The 22,985-nt window shown below is 42.4% G+C and overlaps 1 protein-coding gene across 1 annotated transcript in view; it reads left to right on the top strand.

Annotated features, from left to right (window-relative positions):
* LOC149427744 (enhancer of mRNA-decapping protein 4-like) overlaps nucleotides 1-22,985 on the top strand; it is a gene marked incomplete at its 3' end in the record, with an annotated part of 131,261 nt that overhangs the window by 449 nt on the left and 107,827 nt on the right. The window contains exons 3-6 of the mRNA XM_089667712.1: nucleotides 1,225-1,394; nucleotides 8,841-9,004; nucleotides 13,565-13,648; nucleotides 21,150-21,245. Coding sequence (XP_089523838.1) covers nucleotides 1,225-1,394; nucleotides 8,841-9,004; nucleotides 13,565-13,648; nucleotides 21,150-21,245 — 514 coding nt within the window. The remainder of the gene's footprint in view (nucleotides 1-1,224; nucleotides 1,395-8,840; nucleotides 9,005-13,564; nucleotides 13,649-21,149; nucleotides 21,246-22,985) is intronic.

Here is a 22,985-nt window from a genome sequence, read left to right as displayed (position 1 = left end):
TCCAGCAAAAAGGGGCATCCTAACTCTCCTTGAAGGAGTTTTTGGAGACCACCTTTGTCTGCTGAACATCTTCGATGACAAAGCTCCAACCTCTGCCTTTTACTGTGGTGATGCGGGTCACTTCGTACTGACATGTCCAGTGAGACCTCATAAGCCTTCTTCTAGCTGGTACCATATGATTCACCCACAAGGAACGAGTCAAACGCACCTCTCCTTCCTTCTTCACTTGCAACTTGCTGAAAAAACTATTACTGTTCTAACATTTATAGACTCTGGTGCCTGTATCTGTTTCATGGACTCTACCTTTGCAAATCAACACAATATCCCTCTCTGTACCAAGAAACAAGGATTTTCGGTTCATCTGGCTGATGGCTCTGGTATTAGATCTGGCCCAGTGACGCACGAGACTGTTCCAATCTTCTGCCACTCATCCTCAGGACATCAGGAATTTCTACGTCTAGATGTCATAACCTCACCACTGTTTCCGGTCATCCTCGGCATGCCCTGGCGCACAGCCCCTCTATCAACTGGATCTCTGGGGAAATCCTCTTTTTTTCCCCAAATTCTGTCAGACTCATTGCATTCCAAAGGAACCATTCACAGTGACTCCTCTTCTTAGTATCCATCCTGATTCGGAGATGATGAAACTTGTTCCTACCGCCTACCATGATTACTTGGATGTATTCAACAAAAAAAGTGCCAATGCTCTTCCCCACACCGGTCCTACGATTGTCCTATTGAACCCCTGCCCGGTGCTGAGAATCCTTTTAGGCGAATTTACCTTCTCTCCGAATTGGAACTAGAGGTCCTCTGGAATTACATAGATGAAAGCCTGGAAAAGAGGTTTATTCGGCCCTCCACATCACCAACGGGAGCTGGCATCTTAGTAAAAAAAAAAAAAAAAAAAGATCATACTCTTAGACTATGTGTGGACTATCGTAATCTGAATAAGTTAACAGTCAAGAACCGCTATCCTCTTCCCCTGATTCCCGAACTGTTACAAAGGTTACGAGGGGCATGTGTCTTTTCAAAACTAGATCTGAGAGGTGCGTACAATTTAGTCAGAATTTGTGAAGGCCTTTCGAACACGCTTTGAGCACTTTGAATACCTGGTTATGCCAGTTGGCCTTTGCAATGGCCCAGCAACGTTCCAACATTTCGTTAATGATATATTCCGGAAGTTTCTTGATTTATTTATCATTGTCTAATTGGATGACATCCTAGTCTTCTCCAGCTCAGTAGAACGAAACCGGGACCATGTGAAGAAGATACTAGATAGGTTGCGCCAACATCACCTCTATGCCAAAGCTGAAAAGTGCGAATTTGAGAAACAGACTATTCAGTTTCTCGGACTTGTGATTACTCCCGATGGCATTGCTATGGATCCCCAAAAGGTGACCTCTGTATTAGAGTGGCCCGTCCCCGGAGACAGGAAAGCGGTACAACGCTTTGTGGGGTTTCCTAATTTCTATAGGAAATTTATTAAGAACTTTTCCAGTATCATTCACCAGTCATGCAGTTAACAAGGCAACATGTTTCTTTCAAATGGACCCCCAAGGCTCAAGCAGCTTTTAAACAGCTAAAAACCTTATTCACTTCTGCTCCCATCCTGAAGCACCCGGATCCTGCCTTAGCTTATGTTTTCGAAGTAGGCACTTCTGAAAATGCTGTTGGAGCTACAGTGGGGCAAAAAAGTATTTAGTCAGCCACCAATTGTGCAAGTTCTCCCACTTAAAAAGATGAGAGAGGCCTGTAATTGGCATCATAGGTAGACCTTAACTATGAGAGACAAAATGAGAAAAAAAATTCCAGACAATCACATTGGCTGATTTGGAAAGAATGTATTTGCAAATTATGGTGGAAAATAAGTATTTGGTCACCTACAAACAAGCAAGATTTCTGGCTCTCACAGACCTGTACCTTCTTCTTTAAGAGGCTCCTCTGTCCTGCACTCATTACCTGTATCAATGGCACCTGTTTGAACTTGTTGTCAGTATAAAAGACACTGTCCACAACCTCAGACAGTCACACTCCAAACTTCACTATGGTGAAGACCAAAGAGCTGTCGAAGGACACCAGAAACAAAATTGTAGACCTGCACCAGGCTGGGAAGACTGAATCTGCAATAGGCAAGCAGCTTGGTGTGAACAAATCAACTGTGGGAGCAATAATTAGAAAATGGAAGACATACAAGACCACTGATAATCTCCCTCGATCTGGGGCTCCACGCAAGATTTCACCCCGTGGGGTCAAAATGATCACAAGAACGGTGAGCAAAAATCCCAGGACCACATGGGGGGACCTGCAGAGAGCTGGGACCAACGTAACAAAGGCTACCATCAGTAACACACTACGCCGCCAGGGACTCGGATCCACAGTGCCAGACGTGTCCCCCTGCTTAAGCCAGTACATGTCCGGGCCCGTCTGAAGTTTGCTAGAGAGCATTTGGATGATCCAGAAGAGGATTGGGAGAATGTCATATGGTCAGACAAAACCAAAATAGAACTGTTTGGTAGAAACACAACTCGTCGTGTTTGGAGGAGAGAGAATGCTGAGTTGCAGCCAAAGAACACCATACCTATTGTGAAGCATGGGGGTGGCAACATCATGCTTTGGGGCTGTTTCTCCGCAAAGGGACCAGGACGACTGATCCATGTACAGGACAGAATGAATGGGGCTATGTATTGTGAGATTGTGAGTACAAACCTCCTTCCATTAGCAAGGGCATTGAAGATGAAACGTGGCTGGGTCTTCCAACATAACAATGATCCCAAACATACCACAGGGCAAAGGAGGAGTGGCTTTGGGGCTGTTTCTCCGCAAAGGGACCAGGACAACTGATCCATGTACAGGACAGAATGAATGGGGCCATGTATTGTGAGATTGTGAGTACAAACCTCCTTCCATTAGCAAGGGCATTGAAGATGAAACGTGGCTGGGTCTTCCAACATAACAATGATCCCAAACATACCACAGGGCAAAGGAGGAGTGGCTTCGTAAGAAGCATTTCAAGGTCCTGGAGTGGCCTAGCTAGTCTCCGAATCTCAACCCCATAGAAAACCTTTGGAGGGAGTTGAAAGTCCGTGTTGCCCAGCGACAGCCCCAAAATATTACTGCTCTAGAAGAGATCTGCATGGAGGAATGGGCCAACATACCAACAACAGTGTGTCAACCTTGTGAAGACTTACAGGAAACATTTGACCTCTGTCATTGCCAACAAAGGATATATAACAAAGTATTGAGATGAACTTTTGATATTGACCTAATATTTATTTTCCACCATAATTTGCAAATAAATAATTTGCAAATCAGCCAATGTGATTGGCTTTTTTTTCTCATTTTGTCTCTCCTAGTTAAGGTCTACCTATGATGCCAATTACAGGCCTCTCTCATCTTTTTAAGTGGGAGAACTTGCACAGTTGGTGGCTGACTAAATACTTTTTTTTCCCCCACTGTATATTGTCTCAGCGACAGGGACTCAAATCCCTCCTTCACCCTGTTGCCTCCTTCTCAAGGAAGTTAAGCTCCCCTGAAAGGAACTATGATGTGGGAGACAGGGAGCTGTTCCCTATCAAGGCGGCCTTCGAGGAATGGCACTACTTGCTGGAGGGAACTTCACACCCTATCCTCATTTTTACGGATCACAAAAATCTGAAATACTTGAGAACTGCAAAACGCCTAAGGCCATGGCAGGTAAGATGGGCACTTTTTTCTTTTCTCGTTTTGGGTTTCATTTAACAATACTGTCCAGGATCAAAGAACAGCAAACCCAATGCGCTCTCACGCATGTTTCATGACCCAATTGTATTATTTGAGCCTGACATGATCCTGCCAGCTAAAAACTTTTTGCTCCTGCAAGCAGACCTTGTATCGTAAATAAAGGAAGTGGTTGACGATCATCAACCCCCCCTTGGAAATCCATCTTCAGCTAAGGGACGACCTGCATCTTCATAAAGAACAGATTTATAAGCTCGAAGGAGTAGGGCTCTTGAACCCCTCGTTTATCACATTGTATTGTTATTGTACTGTCGCATGTTCTGTCTCCCTTTGTAATATACAGCACTGAGCGAACTATTGGCGCTTTATAAATACTGTATAATAATAGTATACCAGAGCCACTTAGGACTCTCATTCTTAAAAGGTGCCATGATCATCCTTGAGCGGCTCACTTTGGGATCCACAAGACCTCAAATTTGGTTTACCATTCCTTCTGGTGGTCAAATTTAATGAAAGATTGTAAAAACTACTTTAGATCTTGCTCTGTATGCCTCCCGAAACAAGTCTGATAGAGCCAGAACCTGGTGCTTATCGGAATCCCTTTCAGTACCTGAAAAACCATGGAGTATGATTTCTTTGGTTTTTTTATTGTAGAGCTTCTCCCATCTGAAGGGTTCATCACCATTTTTGTTGTGATTGATCGTCTGTGGAAAATGGCCCACTTCATACCCCTGAGAGGGACTCATGACTTGTGAGGTTACATGGTAATTCAAGCAATATCGTGTCCGATCGGGGAGTGCAGTTCACTTCTAAGTTCTGGAAGGCTCTGTGTGAGGCACTAGAGATTTGAACTTCACTTTTCTTCTACTTATCCACAGACGAATGGGCAAACTGAGAGGGCAAACCAGACCCTTGAACAATATTTACTATGTTTCTCATTTTACCCACAGGATGACTGGGTGTCTCTCCTTCCATTGGTGGAATTTGCATATAATTCCATCAACTCTGCTACTAGTTGCCTTTTTATGCCAACTATGGATATCATCCTTCCTTCAAATGTTATGAGAAACCATTTTAAAGGCTCAGGCAAATAGATTTTTTGACAGAAAAAGGGGGAATCTGAAACCAGGAGATAAGGTCTGGCTATCCACAACAAACTTGAAATTGAGCTGCCCTTTAAAGAATCTTGGTCCGAGGAACTTGGGACCATTTACAATTAAAAGAAAGATTAATCCCGTAGCTTTTGAATTAATGTTACCAAAGAATATGAAGATCCATCCGGTATTCCATGTCTCCATTAAAACCAACAGTCCCAAGTTTATTTCCGGATTGAGGTCCAGAAACTCCTGCTCCACTGCTTGTCAAAGGTAATAAGGAATATGAAGTAGAAGCTATCCTGGACTGTAGAAAGAGGGGTGGTCAGACCCAGTTCCTCATCAAATGGAAAGGCTACGGTCCAGAGGGTAATTCCTGGGAACCATCCGCTAATGTCCATGCTCCAAGGTTAGTTCAAGCTTACCTTCATCTTCATCCTGAAAAACAAAGTGCTGAGCAAACTGTTGGTGCCATATAAATCCTGTATAATAATAAAAATAATAGTGGGCATCCGGTGGCTGCCCCTGGGGGGGCAATGTAAGGGAATTCCTGTGAGACGGCTGGCGAATAGAAATGCGAATGCGCACGGAAATATCCAGAGAATAGTTTCTAGACTTGTGCATGCGTGATCGCTCACGGCGAATCTTGGCGCCAGGCGGACTATTTTAAGGGTGCCTGTGCTTGGTGCTGACTGGTCTTCAGCTGTCCCCCATGTCCTGCTTGTTCCTGTGTGATTCCCTTGTTCCTGACCTCGGCTTTGCTCCTGAAATTGGCTTGCTTATGATTTGGTACCTCGCTGTCTGCCCGTTGATGACCCTGGCTATTCCTACAACATTGCTCCTGTCTCCCATCCCAGCTTCCTGCCTTTCTCTTGTGCACGCCTGGCGATCTTCCATACCAGCTCTGCATATCGCTACTGTTGCTGAATCGGTGGTTCACCAGTCTTTTAAGGACTCCAGCTGCAAGTTGTTCAGGCAACATCTGCTAGCACTCTTATCCCCCTGGTCCCTAGACACCCTCTGTTCCACTTCCAGTGGGGTCAGGGCTAGTGACACCAGTGAGGCCGACTTTGTCATTTCAGTCTCCTATCAAGTGCGTGACAAGTAGCAATGTCAAAAGAGGAAAGGGTTGAGGGAGGTTTAGTATAAGGCAGCATTAGGGTCGTTGGTTCGAATCCCAGCCACGGCACCACCTGCCTGGAGTTTGCATGTTCTCCCTGTGCCTGCGTGGGTTTCCTCCGGGTACTCCGGTTTCCTCCCACACCCCAAAGACATGCTGGTAGGTTAATTGGATCCTGTCTAAATTGTCCCTAGTATGTGTATGTACGAATGTGAGTTAGGGATCTTAGATTGTACACCCCTTGAGGGTTAGGGACTGATGTGAATGTACAATATATATGTATAAAGAGGTTTAAGTTGTCAAGGTTTCTGCGGGTAATTGTCTGCTGATTGGAGGGATAGGTGTTTGAAGATGAAGACACTGAAGGTGATGAGATTGTGATCCGAGAGAGGAAAGGGGGTGTTTGTGAGGTTGTAGGGAGCGCAAAGATGGGAGAAAACAAGATCTAATGTATTCCCGTCAGTGTGAGTGGAGGACTACGTCTATTGTGTTAAGGCAAAAGATGAGGTTAGGTTGAAGAGTTGGATTTAGCGGTGTTGTTCACATTAATGGGGATGTTAAAGTCTCCAAGAATGATAGTGAGTATTTCAGAGGAGAGAAAGTAGAGTAGCCAGGCAGAGAAGTCATCAAGAAAGCGAGACACTGGTCCAGGAGGCCAATAGATCACTGCAATCCTCTCAGAAAACAATATATACATATGTATATATGGGTGTGTGGGTGACAAAGCATATTCTGTAAATGCTCAGGTATCTCAAATACGAACCCTGTGCACAGCCATCGAACGCAGTGTGCACGAGTTGACATGGAGAACTGTATTGTTAACATACCGTTCTCCTTCCCATTGCAGATGCTCGGCAATCACCGGTTGGGACCCGGTAATTGACATGCGCAGTCACAAATGACGGCTTGGGCAGGGTGCGAGCATATATATATATGTGTGTGTGTGATTTTGCGCACCCGTGCCGCCCTGTAGCAATATATATGCTATAGTGTGGTTGGGAAGCTGTTTAACATCTCTCTAGGGAATTGCCACCCTGATTTACTGTGATAATACTTACCAAATCTTATCCACCGCTTAACACAATTTATTATTGCCTGCAGTTTTCCTACTTGTTTAATTCTTACCACCTTCCTGTAGCATTCCTGGACCTTTGTTCCTTTTAATGTGGTGTTTGGCTTCTGTGTTCTATGGGTGTTGTCTGCTATTCTGTGGGATTATATTGTCTTCCACTTCCCTCACTTTCTGGTCTGCCTATTGTTTGCTTGCGTATGTAAGACATGTTCAGTTTAGCCCGCTTTGCTTGAGCAACTTACCTGTTCTCTGAGCTCCTGTTTGCCTACTATTTGTGTATTCAGCATCTGAGTTTCCATGTACTGACCCCAGATTTGTCTGCCGACTGTGCTTTGCCTGCCCCTCACTCTGATCTCGGCATATCGTCTGTATTTCCTTCTGTCTCCTGCTGATTGTACTCTGCTCACATGGGTGGTCTCCGCATCCTCTGCTGGGCATTCTTGGGGGGCCGTGACTGTCCATGCCCACCATCAGGGCCCCTGGTGAAAAAGCAGGCTGGTGCTTAGACTCTTCACCCTGGGGAATCCAGAGTTGGTGATCAAAATCACAGACACCTGACAATTTGCGCAGGCAATGAGTTCCTCGGAGACACTGCAGCCTCTTCTGTGTTGTTTATTGCAGAGAGTTGACATCTAGTGGGCCTATCATGAGTGGCCCATGCAATGTTTATAGAAACTTCTTTCCTGCTTGGATCAGTTGCAGGTTATATCTACTTCTCTGTATTCCTGCTCCTCCTTTGGTTCCTGTTGCTCTGGCTCCCGCTATTCATCCTGTCGGACTTTCCTTTGAAACTCCAGCTGCCTCCTCCACCTCACTTTGCTGGTGCTTCAGAAGCTTGCCAGTGCTTCATCAACCCACCATTTCCCTACTGATTGTTCCAAGGTTGTGTATATATCACTGCTTTCCGGTGAGGCTTGGGCCTCACCGCTGTGGGAGTGTCAAATGTCCTATGATTTCCACTCTTACTACTTTCCAATAAGCTTTCAGTAAGGCTTTTGGTGTGCCTGGAAGTGCCGCATTCAGCTTCAAGGAAGCATGCCTGTTGGTTAATACACAGTTCATTTTCACACATTGGTCTTGGAACTAGCATGGAACAATGAGACCCTTACTGCAACTTTTTGACAGGGTTTAGCAAATTGTATTAAGGACAATCTAGCTGGCAGATCCATACTCTCCACCCTGGATTACTTGGCATACAAAACGGTGTTCGCTTCTAGAAGCTCAATTTGGAAAGGGCTTGTCCACGTTCCTCCCTGTGTGTCTTTTAGCACCTTTTTCCCAGAAAGCTCCTAAACAACTCACCTCTGGTTCTATAAGGACATCTGAAGAACCTATGCATTTAGGGCAAACATGCCTCACACCACAAGAGCGATTGTGTCGCCTGAAACTCAGCTCATCCAATGACTGCAGGGCTGACAATCACATACTAAAGTACTGTCTGCCTGTGAAAACTCTTGGGCTCCTATGGTCATGAACTATCTCCATAACTATGCATGTTGGTGTTAAACATCATGAGGAGCTCTCATTCCTGTTTCTTCCTACGTTATATAGTCCCAGCATTCTTGGACTTCTGTGGTTACCAGATCATTCCTGGTCTAGATTGGAACTCTGGACAGGTGTTGTCTTGTGGGTCACAGTGCCACCACACTTGTTTCCCTAAGGTGCTCCCACCTCCCTCTGTAGCTGAGGTCACTACCTCTCTGATGCTCCCTCAACATTATTAGGCCTTCCAACGTGTGTTTTTGGCCACCTGCCTCATACCGTCCCTATGATTGCAGTATTTATCTCAATCTTGGGACTACTGTGTCTCGGTGTGGAGTCTGTTCTCCCTCCTGAGACTCAAGCCACGTCTGGGTATGCCCAGAAAAATCTGCAGAAAGGATTTATCAGAAATTCCAGTTCTCCCGCTGGGGCTGGCTGCTCCTTTGTGGAGAAAAATAATTTTATGCGTCAACCCTGCATTGATTATAAAGGTCTCAATGCCATCACCATTAATAGTCGGTATGCATTGCCCCTGATTTCTGGACACTCAAATCTTCACAAACTTAGTTTTTCATGGTCATACAATTTGATTTGGATCTGAGAGGATGATGAGTGAAAGATGGCTTTAAACAGAGACGGGCATAATGAATGTCTTGTGCCTTTTGGCTTGTATAATGCCCCAGCCATTTTCTAAACGTTATCAACATTTTCTTTGATCTTTTATATGTTTGCGTGATCGTGTATCTGCACGATATACTTTTTTTTTTTTTTTTTTTCTTCTCCCCTCCAGGTTTGAACACTCATCAGGACTTCAGAATGATTTTTTAGCATTTTTGGGACCACTGCCTGTGCACAAAGCTGAAGATATGGTTCTTCGTGTAAACCCAGGTTCCTTTTCTTGGTTATATAGTTACGAATAAAGGGCATGCTTGCAGACCCAGCCAAATGTCAGACCTCTGCCCTCTGAAAGCAATGAAGCGCATTTTTGGCTCCACCAGTTGCTACTGCAAGTTCATTCCTGGTTATCCCACTTTGGGGGGGGGCACATCCCATCTTTGAACCCGGGTGGGTGCTGATCCCAAAACCTGGCCTTTGGGGAGGTCAAGGGCTTTCTGCAAACTCAGAGTGATATTCCGCTCTGCATCTGTTCTCATTCATACAGACGTTCTCCAGTCTCCCTTCTGCCTACATCCTCGGTTGTGGGGCGTTCTTCTCCAAATTCATAATGGCAAGCTCCACCCTTGTGCCACTTTTTTTTAAGATGTTTTTGGATGCCGAAAGAAATTACACCATCTGAGATCTGGAACTTCTGGCTATTAAGCTGGTGCAGCACAAATTACGACATCTACTGGAAGGATCTCCACCTCTATCCTGATTTGTACCAATCAGAAGTACTTCCAGTCCTTACAGTCCACCCAGTGCTTGAATCCCAGACAAGCACAATGGACTCTTTCTTTGCCAAGTTTAATTTTGACTTTACCTTTCAGCCTGGATCTAAAGATGGCCATGCTAAACTAAACTGATGACCTATAGAAGGCTTTAAAAGTGTCACCTGTAGAAAATATAGGGTGCTAATGTTTGTCGCCATTTTATGAGCACACACAAATTTTCAAGTTTAATGTGTATTTGTTTATCCGTTTACTCTGTGCCCTAAAATAACTTTTTTTTTTTTTTTTTAAATGAAATTTTGTGTTTCATAGACCTTTGTGGTAATATCCTGTGACATAAAAAATTGAATGTACCATTATTTTATTCTCTAGGGTGTCTGTTTTCAGAAAACATATAATGTTTGATGGGTTTTGTGTAATCTTCAGTCCCAAGATTATTTTTTTTAACGTGCCAAAAAAAAAATGAAAAAAGGGTTAAATAAGTTCACCTTTGGGAACATGTTACATGTCCCACCCATTTTAAGGTGGAACATGTGACATGTTCACGCTAATGCAGCTGCTTGGCGATCCGAGCTCTCTCTGTGACAGCAGTATGGGGAGACGTTACCCTTACTAGTTCACATGACATCGTCATTCATTCACAGAATTCTGTAAATGTATCAACTATGAGTGGCAATAATAGTCAAGCAAAACAGTCCAAACATCCCAGTTGAAAATCAAGAGACCCGGTGCCAGAAGAGGTAAAAAAAAGTGCTTTGAAAAGGGACAGTCCTTCCACCTTCCACACGTAGCCTCTTACCTGAACAATATGACCACCAGGAGAAACAGTGAGAAGTGCTTAAGGTGTATAGGGATGGCTAGAAGTCACCAAAGAATCGCTTAACCAATCTCCACTGCAGTATGATCCACAATGCGAATAAAAAGGTAGAATGCCAAAAGAGGAAGTAGTTAGGCACTCTCAATTGGTCGTTTAGGAAATAGAGCAAAAATGCTTCAGTGTGTAGTATTGTTTATTCAAAAGCCTTTAGTAAACGTAATGCACTTACACATTATAGGATAAAATTCAGCCTTGAACATCCAAATGTTTTTTATATTATGAATATGTAAGCAAGTGCAGTGTTAAAATTACTAATGAATAAAGTGGAACAGTAAAGTGCATCACATAAAAAATATATCACTTTTGAGAAAACAATTATAGAAATGAAATAGAACTATATAGTGCATCATAAACTATATGTGCCAAAACAGGTCAATGAAGTGCATCATATGAGAGTGCAACGAATCTTCAGTAAATCAAAATTCATAAAGTGGGGACAATAAATGCTTCAAAAATTGTATGGGTAAGGTGGAACAGCAAGTGCATCATATAAGAGTGCAAAAACCATCAGGTGATTTAACTTCAATAAATATAAAGTGCCTCATAAATATATAGATAATATGATGTCTGCAATGATGCATAATATCAAGTGCAATATAGGTAAAAATATAAAAAATTATGCGGATGTTAAAACTGTTAATGTCCGTGATTACATGTGATCCATGTAAATGTCAATGAAACAAGGTGCAGCAAAATAAAGTGCTGGGTGCAAGTGTGATAATAATCATGCAGGAGAATGTGCCATCTCTAACACGTCTTTCTGACGTCACGCTGCTGGACGGACGGACGGACGGAGTGGCGGCCATTTTGGTATTTTTCTTTTACATTTTATTATTCCCACGTGGATACTTTTATATTTAAATACATGCAATAAAATACTACAGTATATACAGCTTTCTGCCTCCTGTGGTGAGTTGTTTTCTTTAGGACAAAGGCTTCCTTTTCGTCCAGTGCCCTAGATGATGGTCCATTCTAACCTCTTGACTGCCCTCTACCTCAAGTTGTGTTATGTTTGAAATGCCTATTACCAGTTTCATTCTGGTGAGTGTACATATATTAGAGTTGGTAATCATGGACATAATCAGTTTTATCATCTGCATAATTTTTTTATTTTTACTTATATTGCACTTGATACTGCACATCATTGCAAACATCACCACATTACCTATATATTTATGAGGCACTTTATATTTATTGAAGTTGATTCACCTGACGGTTTTTGCACTCTTTATGTGATGCACCTTGCTGTTCCACCTTATCCATACAATTTTTGGTTCTTTTACTGTCCCGCTTTATGAATTTGATTTATTGAAGATTCGTTGCACTCTCATATGATGCACTTTATTGTTCTGTTTTGGCACATATAGTTTATGATGCACTATATAGTTCTATTTCATTTCTATTATTTTCTCGAAAGTGATATATTTTTTATGTGATGCACTTTACTGTTCCACTTTATTCATTAATAATTTTAACGCTGCGCTTGCTTACATATTCATTTACTATCTATAGCTTGTTTGTGGCCAACTTTCTTGCTAGCGTCTTTTACCATTTATATAACCATTAGCTCTTGGAGCAGGTTTGTTATTGTATTTCTAATCAACCATAAGTATCAGCATGTAGCTTGTAGTTATCAGTGAACTACCAGAGCGCTCAACAAATTGATTCTTCCTGTCAGTGTGAAACTGCCTACCTATGTCCTGCAAGGCACCAGCAATCTGCTGATCGCTGGTGCAATGCTTTACAGGCTCCTAAAAATAAAAAAAATAAATGTGCCATTTTATACCTGCAGAAAAATGGAGTAAACACAAGAGGTTGATTTGGCTGCTTAACATGCATTTGTACTGAGCCACCCAAGTGTTTCCTTGTGCATGAGTAGCCTGAAGGAATAGTGTTTTTTTTCTCATTGGGGTTGGCGCCTCATTGACTTACTCAGCAAATGGGCTTCTGCTGAGCGTTAGAGCCTGGCACTCCTCTTTACTGATGAGCAACCAATCGGTGCTCATTACACTGTAGGGTCTCTCCCCTTCCTGCTATTCCCCAAGTGCGATTCTGGAGACAGGCGGAAAGGTGAGTAGGAGATAAACCGCGCAATGGTAAAAACATTAAAAGTTTAAGTCGCCATAAAGCCTCTTTCATTTTTAAAAGCTCTAGACATTCCTAAAAGCACTTCAGATTTAAATATGGTTTTGGTTAGAATTAATTTTTTTTTTTTTTTTATTAAGACAAGTAGATTGGAACCCCGATTTAGTCCCTTCGACAAGTAGTGTTTTTTTTAATTTCCACAGCCCTGCACTGCTACCCAGATGTTCTTTTGTATAAACATTAGTGATAAACTCGTCAATGTTTGAGATTGACAGGTCCAGCAGATCTGTTAATCTGACGTACGCTTGTTTCCCTGTATTTCCTGGCTGACGGGTGAATGAGCTGAGTAGGCATTAATCACTTGTCATTAGAATACCAGCACTCCCTGAGCAGGAGCTATCACTATTGCTGCTAAATCTTTCACTTGCTGCTGCAGGTGGAGGTTTGGTCTGCAATCAAATATGGTATTAAATAGGTGCTAATTACTGCAAAATAATAAAATTAACTCCATGCTAATGCATGTTTTTCAGTAAATTGCTGGCCTCTGAGATATATATGGTATGCATATTTTACACAAAAATGTGTGTGGCGTTTACATTTTAGTGAGTTTACTCTAGTATCTTTATTGTAAATACAAACAAGATCCAGTGCACAATGCAATATAGCTGGTGAGATTTACTCTACTTTAGTCATGTGTCTCGAAAGTTATTTTTGTTGTGTTTATTTTAGATGTCTCCATGAATGGAAACCTCACAGTGGAAGACCTGTGTCTTGCTTGCTGTTCTGTGACAACCACAAGAAACAAGATCCAGAGTAAGATGCATGTACCTAGGCAGATCATACCTCCAACAGCTTTCAGACCATGTAGTCCACCAAAATTCCTGTCACAGGGGTCAGGCATATCTTCACCTACTGGTTGGGTTAAGACTTTTCCACCAATTACTAAGTCTCCCACACGTTCCTCACTGCCGGTGAGGCAGCCCATCATAAGAGTGGTTGGGGCGGAAGGACAGCTGGAAACCATCTGCACTATTGTGCAAAACTAATTGGGTTCCTGGTTGTATTGCCAAAGCATAACTGAACAAGCTGAGGTTAGAAGCTGTTTGGCTACCAGGCACAGCTGCACCAGATGCGGAGTGCACCAGTTTTAGTAAATCTTCCTCCTTGTCACCACACCAGTTAAAGCCAGCAGTGGTGTCCCTGATAAACCCCAGAAAGTATTTTGGGGTGTAATTATAAATATGCCTATGTTGTGTGTGTGAGAAATAACTTCATTTTCCATAAAATTGTGGTGCCTCATTTCCTATCAGCTACAGCTCAGATCTAGCGTTATTAGAAGATTCCTAATTGTATCTCACCACTAGTCTGATTGAATTCACAATTCCTGGTCAGTCCCGTTCCCTTACTTATAAAAACCTTTAGGGCCAGTTCACACTATGTGTGCTTGGCACGAGGTGGCGTTGGGAGAGCACCTGTTATAACCTCTCTAGCGGTCTGATTATGTCCATATTTTTGTGCTCAAAGCGGTTTCTTTTTTTGCATGGAAATATCTATTTTATTTATTGTAGGCCTGTAATTTTTAGGAATAACTCGCTGAAATCTGTCCGAACAAGAGTCTAGTAAACATACCGGGTATGTTAAATTTTGAAACATGAAATCATAAATTATAATTTAATAAATAATCATAAAAAATAATATAATAAATTTAATTCAATAATATAATCAAACCAAAAACACTAAAATTTGAAATATAGCGCCAAGTTGGCACATCACTGAATAAAGTGGAGACTGAAGTGGTGAGGTGAGGGGTAGAAAGATAGATTTGTGTGTCATCAGCATAGAGATGGTACCTAAAGCCATGGGAGTTTATCGAGTGACCAAGGGTGGAGGTGTAGATGGAAAAGAGAAGGGGTCCAAGGACAGAACCTTGAGGGACCCCTACAGAAAGAGGGAGTGAAGAGGAGGAGGCAGCGTTATAGGTAACACTGAAGGAGCGCTGCGATAGGTAGGAGGAGAACCTGGAGAGAGCAGAGTCTCTGAGGCCAAGAGAGTGGAGTTTTTTGAGGAGGAGATGGTCAACCTTATCAAAAGCCGCAGAGAAGCAAAGTAGTAAGAGTATGGAGTAGTGGCCATTGGTTTTAGCAGTCAGTAGATCATTAGTGAGTTTTTTAGTAGGGCAGTTTCAGTGAAGTGTAGAGAAGAAAAGCCAGACTGTAAAGGGTGAAGAAGGTTGTTGTCGGTGAGGTGGGAGCTCAGGCGATTGTAGACTAAGCGTTCTAGTAATTTAGAGGTAAATGGCAGCAGGGAGATGGGTCTTAATTGTTCAGGTTGGCGGGATCCAGGGAGGGCTTTTTAAGTATGGGAGTGATGTGTGCATGCTTTAGAGGGGTGGGGAAGGCACCATTTGAGAGGGAAAGATTGAAGATGTGACTGAGGGAACATAGGATGGAAGAAGAGGGTGACCGTAGTAGTTGAGGGGACAGGATCCAGGGGGCAGGTAGTGAGACGGGCTTCTGAGAAAACCTTAGTGACCTCTTTGGTAGTAGCGAGGTCAAAAGAGGAAAGTGTTGAGGGAGGTTTAGTATAAGGTATGGTAAGTGGGATAGATGTCTTTGCAGTGGAGATGCCCCTACGAATTGCGTCAATCTACTTTTTGAAATGATTTGCAATCTCGTGAGCAGTGAGTGAGGTACTGGGTGGAGTTGGAGAAAGTTGAGACTTAAAAGTAGAGGAGAGACAAGGACTGGATGAGAAGGTATTAATAAGAGTGACAAAGTAGGCTTGTTTGGTAGCATTGTATGTTAAGAAAGCAGATTTATATCAGGTGAATGCTTGGTGGGATTTGGTTTTACGCCACAATCCGCTCCAGCGCACGACTATATCGTTTAAGATTTCTGGTGTGGTCAGTCTACCAAGGTTGTAATGGTCGGGGCCTGATGCTTCATGTTAGAGGAGCAATTGATAAAGAATGAGAGTGCAGCGCTAACCCAAATAGCGATTAAACATATGATAGACCACATATGATAGTGGATCAGTAAAATGTCAGTGTAAGTTCATCAGATGTGCTGAAAATGCATACAGTCTCCAATATGTAAAAAACCAAAAGTAGTGACTTTCAGAAATGATAATAGCCAAATAATGCACTAACCAGATAGCGCATATTAAAGCGCATGGAGCATTTAAGACCTGCCCCTGGTGCTCAGCCACTGTATCACTGGAGCCAGGAGATGTCATCTATAGGGTGACCACTAGATGTCATCTATCCGGATGGAAGCTGAGTCCAGCCACTGTATTAGAGGATCAGGCGGATGTCATCTATAGGGCGACCACTAGATGTCATCCGTTCCAGGAGGAGCTGTGTCATGGATCCAGGGATGTCACTTGCAGATGTGTCCTTTGCTCCTCCTGGAACGGATGACATCTAGTGGTCGCCCTATAGATGACATCCGCCTGATCCTCTAATACAGTGGCTGGACTCAGCTTCCATCCGGATAGATGACATCTAGTGGTCACCCTATAGATGACATCTCCTGGCTCCAGTGATACAGTGGCTGAGCACCAGGGGCAGGTCTTAAATGCTCCATGCGCTTTAATATGCGCTATCTGGTTAGTGCATTATTTGGCTATTATCATTTCTGAAAGTCACTACTTTTGGTTTTTTACATATTGGAGACTGTATGCATTTTCAGCACATCTGATGAACTTACACTGACATTTTACTGATCCACTATCATATGTGGTCTATCATATGTTTAATCGCTATTTGGGTTAGCGCTGCACTCTCATTCTTTATCAATTACTTTGGAGGTTCCCGAGGTGCCTTTTTGTGCAAGCAGCTACCGTACTTACACCTATACACTGCGCTCGATTTTATATATAGATTTTATATATAAGTTTATTTTATATGTTAGAGGAGCAAGCGAGTCTAATGCGGATGGAAGCGAACTGTTATAGACAGCAGTGGCCAGGTCAGGGCAGGACAGGGGAGAGATTGTCAGAGTTGGTCAGTTGCAGAGTGGAAAGGAGCAGGGTTCAGGTTGCGAAGGTTTCTGTGGGTAATTGTTTGCTGCTTGTAGGGATAGGTGTTTAAAGATGAGGAGACTGTGAAGGTGATGAGGTTGTGATCAGAGAGAGGAAAGGCAGTGTTTGTGAGGTTGTAGGGAGTGCAAAGATAAGAGAAGACTAGGTCTAATGCAGTGGTTCTTAACCTGGGTTCGATCGAACCCCAGGGGTTCGGTGAGTCAGTCTCGCGGGTTCGGCGGAGGTGAAGACCCACACCCGACTCATATGATTCGTGCAGTAAATATTCATTATTATGTTTTTGTTTTTGTGTGAAAATCATGTTTTAATGGTTTTGTTCTTTGTTCTTAATGGTTTTGTTCATTTTGTGCACCTATGTATAAATATATACCTAAATATATACCTATGTTTTGAATTTGAAAAATCATATTTTATTTTTCCAATTAAGAAGGGTTCGGTGAATGCGCATATGAAACTGGTGGGGGTCAGTACCTCCAACAAGGTTAAGAACCACTGGTCTAATGTATTCCCATCAGAGTGAGTGGAGGACTGTATACACTGTGCTAATGCAAAAGATGAGGTTAGGTTGAAGAGTTGGGATGTAGCCGGGTTGTTGACATTAATAGGGATGTTAAAATCTCCGAGACTGATAGTGGGCAGTTCAGAGGAGAGAAAGAAGGGTAGCCAGACGGAGAAATCATCAAGAAAGCGGGACACGGGTCCAGAAAGGCCGATAGATCACTGCAATCCTCAGAGAAATGGGAGAAAACAGTCGGATGCAGTGAGTCTTGAAAGAAGAGAAGGATAGAAAGGGAGGGTTAGGGAGGACTTGAAAGGTGCTCAGTGGGGATAGAAGCAAACCGACCCCACCACCTTTCCGACCATTGGGTCTGGGTGAGTGGGTCCAGATGAGGACACCATAGGAAAGTGCTGCGGGGGAAGCACAATCTGCTGCTTGGAGCCAGGTTTCTGTAATTGCTAGTAGGTTAAGGAAGCGGGAGACAAAAAGGTCATGGACAGAGGTGAGCTTATTACACACAGTGGGCATTCCAGAGCGCATGTGAAAAAGGGTGGGTGGTTTTTGGGAGCACGGGGACAGATATTAAATTGAGGGGATTGCAGCTATTCCCACTATTATCACTCAATTCTGCAAGTAGTTCTAATTTACTATCGCTGTTTTCTAGCTGGTCTAAAACTGATTTTAACCTAAAGGGATGCTTTTTGGACGCCATGGACGTTTCTCAGTTTCCAGGCAGAAAACAGTAAAAATGTAGGCACGGCACAGGACAAAGCACTAGGGACAAAACATATGTGAAATGGTTTGATACAGTAATGTTTTACTATGTTATTTTAGTGGAATGTCACTTTATGTCATTTTCAAATTTCCCGTCGTTCCATCCCCCGTACGTCCCGATGTCGCAGGGGACGGAACCCTGAAGACAGATGCCGGCATCCGCCGGAGGACATTACAGGGGACACTGCAGAAGGGACATCGCGGGAGCGCAGGACAAGGTAAGAGAAGAACAGGTCCCGGTGCAGCGCCGCATGGTAAGCCCGAGCGTAGCTCGTGGGTTACCGCTTGTGGTACTGAAACTTTACCCTGAGCTACACTCGGGAATACCGCCAGGGAGGCTAAATAATGCAAGAGTTTTTGTGGTTTTTTCTTTAACCACTTCATGTTCGGACACTTTTACTCTTTTCCTGTCCAGGCCAATTTTCAGCTTTCAGCGCTGTCACACTTTGAATGACAATTGCGTGGTCAGGCAACACTGTACCCATATGAATGTTTTAGCATTTTTTTGAGACAGATATAACTTTATTTTGTTGGTATTTATTCACCACTGGGATTTTTTTTTTTTTTTTTGCTATATAAATGAAAGTCCAAAAATTTTGAAAAAAGTGTTTTTCTTATAAAATTTTGCAACTAATCTTTCTTCAGAAATCTTGGCCAAAATTTATTCAGTTATCTTTTTGTAAAAAAAAAAAAAACAACCCAATTAGTTTATAACCAAAAATTATAGTTTTTTTCTACATTTTATTTTATTTTTTTAGATTTGTTTTTTTTTTTAACATACTGTCACCCTAGTAGTACAGTGTCACCATAGTGACACTGTGCTTCTTGTGGGGGGTGAAGAAGATTGTTTTTACACTGATTGCTTTTACACCCATAAAGGCTGTAAAAGCAAACATTTCTCCTTCTCCCTGGCTGCATTCTTGCAGCCATTGAGAAATACTGTGTGAGCTGTGATTGGTCACAGCTTGTCACATGGGGCAAGGCTGTTTTGCATAGCCTTGTACTATGTGATCTCTGTGATCATTCACAGATTTCACATGTAGTAAGCAATGATGTCAGAAGTGACATCTTGCTTACACCTATTCATGTGATCACTGATTGGCCAATCAGTGAACACATGATCGGAACCTCACACAGAGGTCCTGTACAGCGATCTGCACAGGATCACGGTGCCACGCACTCCCTGGGAGTGCGCACAGCACAAAATGGCATTCACCATTTATGAACAGCAACCCGCCCCTGCACTGCCACCGTCCGGTCGTTTTATATGCGGGAAGAAGATCATGTCTATAGACACAGAAAAGGTTTAGTAAGAAGATCACTTTGTGGATTGTCATTATATTTATACATTATCTGGGAATATTGTCTTACAGTGAAGTGCAAAAAAAAACTTTTTTCACACTAATTTTTTTATTTTTAATTTTTGCAATTGCAAAGAAAATTCAGAGAACATTGTGCCATTCAAGTTTGTATTCTGATGTCACACAATTTTAGGTACTAATCCTTCACCCTCTGCCTTCGTTTTCTGGGCACTGCTTCCACAATCCAGGCCCACTTGATGTTGATGATTTCTGTAGGTAGAGGAACATAAATTAACCTTTCATGTTAGGTGGGACCTTAGTGCCCAGAGTTTAAAGTTTTTACGTCACTGGAATCATTTTTTGCCAACGTTATGTAATTTGTCGGATAGAATTGTTTTTAACACCTTCCTGCCTGCCCTATAGCAGATTGATGGCCAGGCTGGACACTTGCCTTTGTGACTGGGCGTAATATGACATTCTGTCAAAACGAGCCACTCACGCTGCGTGATCTATCACTTGCTGTGTCCACGGGACACATCCGATCACAGATCACTACACCAGCCCGTTGCCAGTGTCATATTACCTCTGTGACCAATCACAGCAGATCACATGTCAATTGTATACAATTATGATAGCTGTGACTGGTCAAAACAGTCGTGATACAGACAGGTCCAATCACAGCCCATCTGTATCATGTTATCAGCTTTGCCCAATCACAGTTAATCACAACAGAAGACCTGAGTGAATCCGTTTAATTCAGTAACAATGATTGCAAATATTAATGAAATACATTGGTATTGGCTATCATAATGTGTTAAAAAAAAAAAAAAATTTTTGATCCCTTGCCCAGAGTAGTTCAATGTTACTATAACATTGTATTGCTTTGGTCACAGCGTGCTGCAAAATAAAATGGTAAAAAAGAAATTTTATAAAAAAAAAAACATTCATTATTTTTTTCACCAAAGAAATGTAGCAGACGTTTTGACCTAAATATATGAAGAAATTGCTAAATTTTATAACAAAAATTAAAAAAAGTGTTTTTTTTTTGGTTTTTTTATTTAGCAAAAAAATAAAAAACTCAGTGGTGATTAAATACCGCCAAAAGAAAGTGTGAAAAAAAGATAAAAATTTTGTATGGGTACAGTGTTTCACGACCGCACAATTGTCATTCAAAGTGCGACAGCACTGAAAGCTGAAAATTGGCCAGTGCAGAAAGGGGGTATAAGTACCTGGTTTTGAAATGGTTAAGAAATTGCTTTTTATTTTATTTTTTTTTTAAGAGATAATGTGTGAAAAATGGCAAACATCTGAAAGTGCACTTCTAAATTATGTTTAGCTGCAATAAAATAGTTAAAACCTTTTGCATAATACCAGATTTTGAATATTTGTAGATCTACAAAGACTTTAGCTAATTGGATTTATTTAGCAAAATCTGTGAGTTTTGTGTGTACACATTTATAAATAAATACCAATGTGTCCATATATGTATACCTTATTTTGGGTATATGCAGTGTGATTGCTTTGATATTGTTCTTTTAATGTGTTTTTATTTTTTTTTTTTTTTAGAAGTGCTCTTATAACCATCTTTCTGGGCTTTGCATGCTACTGGAACAGTCTGTTGACATCACTAAACGAATTCATGGAAATTTCTTTTGGCAAGTTCTCATGAACCATTCTTTTATCCTTTTTGTTCTTTCAGAGTTCCTTTTTGGAGATTTTTAATCACAGGGGCAGATCAGAACAGAGAGCTTAAGATGTGGTGCACAGTTTCATGGACTTGTCTGCAGACTGTATGGTGAGACACATTTGATATTTAAACAATGGGTGGTATACATACTATAGCCACTTGCCCTCCCGAAGAGTTACCCACTTCCTGACAAGACCATTTTTTGCTATTCAGCACTATGCCATTTCACCTGGTAAATTGGTCATGCAACGCTGTATCCAAAAGAAATGTGTCCCTTTTTTCACACAAATAAGAGATTTCTTTTGGTGGTATATGATCAAAACTGGGTTTTTATTTTTTGTGATATAGATGGAATAAAAAACAAATTCTGAAAAAAGATGTTTTCTTCTTTTGGTTATAATAAATTACAAGTTAGTCAGAAATTTAGGCCAAAATATTTTTTGCTACATGTCTTTGGTAAAAAAAAAATCCCAATACATGTATATTAATTGGTTTGTTTGAAAGTTAAACTACAAACGATGATATCTATATACTGGAATTTATGCATCTTTTACTTTCTGACTGCTTATCACATTTCTTGAGGAGCTAAAAATGCCAGGACAATACAAAAACCCCCAAATGACCCATTTTTAGAAAGTAGGCACCCCAAGGAATTTGCTGAGACATGTTGAGTCCATGGAAAATTTATTTTTTTCATGTATGCCATGACTATATGTGGAATAACACCCCAAAACACATTCTGCCAAGTCTCCCGAGTATGGGGATACCACATGTGAGAAACGTTTTGGCAGCCTATTCACATACAGTCCCCCAAAATCCAATGACCAATTTCAGGCTTTCAAAGTGCATATTTCCTCATGTCACTTAATAACGACCTTTCACAATTTTGGAGGCCCTAAAAGGATAGGGTAGTCCACTTCCCCCAAATTACCCCTTTTTGAAAAGTATACCGTATTTTTCGCTCCATAAGATGCACCTGACTATAAGACGCACCTAGGTTTTAGAGGAGAAAAACAAGAAAAAAAATATTCTGAACCAATGGACTGCAGACATAGTACAGGAGATGACCAGAGACTGCGGACACAGCACAGGAGATGACCAGAGACTGCGGACACAGCACAGAAGATGACCAGAGACTGCGGACACAGCACAGGAGATGACCAGAGACTGCGGACACAGCACAGGGGATGACCAGAGACTGCGGACACAGCTCAGGGGATGACCAGAGACTGCGGACACAGCTCAGGGGATGACCAGAGACTGCGGACACAGCTCAGGGGATGACCAGAGACTGCGGACACAGTCCAGGAGATGACCAGAGACTGCGGACACAGTCCAGGGAAAATACCAGGGACATAGTACAGATGGCCAGAGACTGCGGACAGTGCAGGGCATGACCAGAGACTGCAGACCTTTGGGGAGGGAGGGGGAGCTGGTACCTGAATTTGACAGGTACCCACTCCCACTCCCACTTCCGCTGAGTTGTCCTTCCCTCATCTTCCTGCGCCAGCTTCTGTGACAGCCGGGTGCCCACTGCGCATGCTCGAGAAACGCTGCGCTTTGTGAATGGCCCGGCGCCTTCTGGGACCTGTCATGTGTCCCACAAGACACCGGACCATTCACAAAACGCAGCGCTAATCGCGCATGCGCAGTGGGCACCCGGCTGTCACAGAAGCCGGCGCGGGAAGACTGTACAGCACTGGAGCGAGGAACAGGTAAGGTCCTGCAGGAGAGAAGAGCTGAGCGGCCGGCCCAATATTCTGACATGGTGGCGGCAGAAATACCGGACCCTGCCGCTTTATATTCGCTCCATAAGACGCACTGACATTTTTCCCCCTTTTTTGGGGG

Source organism: Staurois parvus, unplaced genomic scaffold (genome assembly GCF_062004578.1).
Source record: "Staurois parvus isolate SC_StPar_1 unplaced genomic scaffold, SC_StPar_1.0 ptg003526l, whole genome shotgun sequence".
Taxonomy (NCBI): domain Eukaryota; kingdom Metazoa; phylum Chordata; class Amphibia; order Anura; family Ranidae; genus Staurois; species Staurois parvus.
This window is presented reverse-complemented; position numbering and strand designations above follow the sequence as displayed.